The sequence below is a fragment of the Trypanosoma conorhini genome (genome assembly GCF_003719485.1).
Source record: "Trypanosoma conorhini strain 025E chromosome Unknown Tco_14.4_contig_01198, whole genome shotgun sequence".
NCBI lineage: Eukaryota > Euglenozoa > Kinetoplastea > Trypanosomatida > Trypanosomatidae > Trypanosoma > Trypanosoma conorhini.
The window spans coordinates 1-3350 of record NW_021705291.1 but is presented as its reverse complement, the minus strand read 5'-3'; the positions used below and the strand labels follow the sequence as shown (position 1 = coordinate 3350).

General features: G+C 59.2%; 2 protein-coding genes across 2 annotated transcripts, besides 3 other annotated features; both read right to left on the bottom strand.

The window, feature by feature from the left end:
* Positions 1 to 61: 61 nt before the first annotated feature.
* Positions 62 to 1135, bottom strand: Tco025E_09620 (uncharacterized protein; the record flags this gene model as incomplete). The annotated part of the gene is made up of 1 exon (XM_029376431.1): positions 62 to 1135. One exon carries the CDS (start codon positions 1133 to 1135, stop codon positions 62 to 64), a length of 1074 nt encoding a protein of 357 aa, XP_029223459.1.
* A 248-nt stretch (positions 1136 to 1383) lies between these two features.
* Positions 1384 to 1428: a microsatellite.
* Positions 1429 to 1575: 147 nt separating this feature from the next.
* Positions 1576 to 1616: a microsatellite.
* Positions 1617 to 1618: 2 nt separating this feature from the next.
* Positions 1619 to 1637: a microsatellite.
* Positions 1638 to 1681: 44 nt separating this feature from the next.
* Tco025E_09619 (uncharacterized protein) lies at positions 1682 to 2842 on the bottom strand (the record flags this gene model as incomplete). Its single annotated transcript, XM_029376430.1, has 1 exon — positions 1682 to 2842. One exon carries the CDS (start codon positions 2840 to 2842, stop codon positions 1682 to 1684), a length of 1161 nt encoding a protein of 386 aa, XP_029223458.1.
* Between the last annotated feature and the right edge of the window lie 508 nt (positions 2843 to 3350).

The following is a 3350-nucleotide window of genomic DNA, read 5'->3' as shown; positions in this document are numbered from 1 at the left end:
AAAAACGACGGAGCTCCACGAGGCATGGATACTTTTTTTTTTTTTGCTGTGTTGTTTGCGTTCATGTCTTCTTTTTCAGCCGCGACTTTTCTTGCGTGACGCGGCACTGCTTCTCCGCCGCCATGCGTGCCTTCTCAGCCTTCTGCAACTCGCGCTTCGCGGTGGCAAGCGCGGTCCGCCACCCCGCCAGCTCCTTGTCGAACTTCAGTCGGAGTTCGTTGGCCTCCTTCTTCTCGGCCTCCAGGCGTGCTATCCGCGCCTCAGCCTGCTCCCGCTGCTGCGCCGCCGCCGCCTCCGCGTCCTCAACGGAGTAGCCCTCGGAGAAGTCCCGCAACTGCGTGCTGTACGTGTCGACTTGGCGCTGCAGCACCACCACGCCCTCCTCCGTCGCCTGCCGCTCCCGCCGCGTGAGGGCCACCTGGCCCTCGAGCGCCTCCACCTCCCGCGTGACCTGTTGAAAGGTACGCATCAGCTCCTCCAAGTAACTCTCGCGGGCCTTCCAGCTTGATTGGTAGGACTCGTAGGCTTCGTCAAACTGCTTCTTTTTGTGCCCCACCTCCTCGCGGAGACGCTCATTCTCGGCCATCACCTCCGCCACCTTCTGCTTACGCTCGTCGCACTTGACGCGGATGTCGTGCACGCTCTGTTCCACTTTTTGCTTCACACTGATACGATGCTCCTCCATGTCCTTTTTTGCCTCCTCTGTGAGCAGCGCCCGTCGCTTCATCGCGGCCTGCAAAACTTTACACAAACGCTCTGCCTCCGCCCTTGTTTCAATTAGCCGCCGGATACCTGACTGCAGCTCATCCACCTCCTTGTTTGTGGCTGCGACTTTCTTCTTGAGGGTGGCCAGCTCCGACTCCTTCTTCTTCACCTTCTGAATTTCCGCCTGAAGCACACTCTGCACGTGCGCCTCTCCCTTGTTCGCAAGGAGCTCACGGACAAAGGCCCTAGCCTCCGCCTCCGTCCGTTGCTTCTTCTGCATGCGCTGCAGCGCGTCGACAGCGCCCTCAACCGGTTGACCGCTGGGGGCCGGCAGTCCAGTCTCCTCCCCCGGCTTTTCAAAGGCCGCCGCCGCCACCGCCTCTTCGCGGGCGGCGTCCACCTCCTGCGTATCGGCGCCGCAGGAATTCATGTCCGCGCGCGCCGCCCCCTTCTGCTCCCTCTGTAGTGGTGGGTTTTTCTTTCCCTTGTGTGTGGCGTGTGCGTCTATATTCCTCCTCTTCTTTGCTTCTTTTCCTCTTGACTTCCTCGCCCCGCCCAGCGCTGAGGTGGCCCCGAATGAGCGCCGATCTCCGCTGTCGCGCAGACACGCATCAAGAGAAAGTGCGGGGACGCCAAATCGTCCGCACGCACCGGCAACCAGCAGTGACACACACACACACAAAAAAAAACAAGGACACAATAACAATAATAATAAAATTAATAGTGTCGTAAGCGCAGGAAAGAAGTTGTAAAACCCCAGAAACCACCCAATTATTCACCGCCGTTGTGCAGTCTACTTGGAACCGCAGGCAAAATAACTTCATTCACGTCTCGTTCCCCTCCAGCTTGTTTTATTCCCTCTTTTTCCCTGTGCATGTGTGCATGTGTGTGCGTGCGTGTGTCGTGGGTGCCACTTCTCCTCCTCCTCCTCCCACACAATAACGGACGCCTCGCCCCCCACTGTGAGCTGGCACCGCTACAAAATGGAATCGGCGGCCTCTTTCCCTTTCGATACCGTCCGCTTGTAGTAAAACACGACCAACCAGCTTATTAGCGCCTTCAGCACCATCATGGCAGCCAAATACAACGCCAGCCCAAACAAGAAGTCCAATGAACGATAATGTGTCACGCAAAACCAGGCATCCAGGTAGGTGAGGAAGCGACGAATGTATCCAGCCCGTCCCCGACGCAGTGCCTCTGCCACCAACAAATAACTTTCCCACTGCAGTGCAATCGGTGGCTTGTGCTGCCGCAGTGCGTAGTAACAGTTGTACACGACGCGCCAATCAAACGGAGTCATATTGAGATACACCCGCATAAGCGAGTTGTAGGTCGTGGCTGTCACATGCCTCCCACGTCGCTCGCGTGAAATGTGATCAAACACTTCCACTGCCTTTTCCCACTTTGGTGGGTTTTCCATCGCCAGCGAGGCGATGTACAGCTCATAGTTTCGCGTATTCGGCGACTGACCACGCTTTACCATCTCTTCAAACATCTTCTGGCAGGCCTCCGGCATCTCGCGTTGCAGGCACATCTGCATCAGCGCTGCGTAGGCGTTGGCTGTTGGAGTCATCCGCGTCGCCAGCATGCGGCGGTAGAGCTCCATGCCGGCCCGCAATTGCCCTGCGTCCATTAGCTTCGTCAGGTGCACTTCATTTGTCTTGGCGTCCACACGAAGTCCGCCGGCCTCCGCCCCCCGCACGGCCGCCAGCGCCAACGCGTGATCCTTCGGCTGCAGCTGCTCCAAATAGCGCCGGAGTTGGGCGTTGCTCGCCGTGCGGGCCAACACCGACAAGCGAAACGTCTCCTCCACCTGCTCCGGCGAGGTGGCCCCCACGTGCGGCCCGCCGATCGTCGCCGCCCCCGAGTCCCCGGCCCGCCGCCACAATTCAGACGAAGTCGAGGGAGTTGCGTGTGGCGTCGGTGCAGCGGAGGGGGACGCAGCACCGCCTCCCGCCACGGCTGCTGGGGGCGGCGTCGGGGACAAACCCGTGGCGCGTGTCGTAGAGGAGAAGCCCCCGGCCGCGTAGGCAACTCGTGAGACCGACGGTCCGAAAGTCACGCCACTAAACACCCGCACCCTTCGGCACACGCGGCGCACAGCGTGCGTTGGTGCATGAGAAAATGCAGCAGTCATACTTGCCCCCTCGCGAAGGTCGCAAACCCTCTTCGAATAAGAAGAAAAGCCCCAATAGGAAACGGGAAACCGCTAACGCACAGATAGAAAAAGGATTAACACACAGTCCCACAGTAGAAGTGTAAATTCGGCAGCCGCCGCCCCTGCGCACCCACACACTCACACAGCGCCCTCACTCAACCAGCAAATTAGTCCATTAAATATTTACCACAAATAAAAAGAAATAATATGTGTTCCATCACGTAGCTCCTTAGCGGCCTCTGCGGAGAAGCCACAACTCATCCCTGCAGCACGCCGAGCAGGGAGTCCTCGTTGTAGAGGAAGAACTCCTCGCCCTCCACCTTCACGCTGCTGCCGCCAAACTCGGGGAGCAGCACCGTGTCGTTCACCTTCACGGTGGGGGCCCAGTCCTTCGTTGCGGCGGCGACGGCGACCACGGTGCCCTCGTTCACCTTGCCGGCAACCTGCTCGGGGATGAGCACGCCGGCCTTCGTCTGCTTCGCCGCCA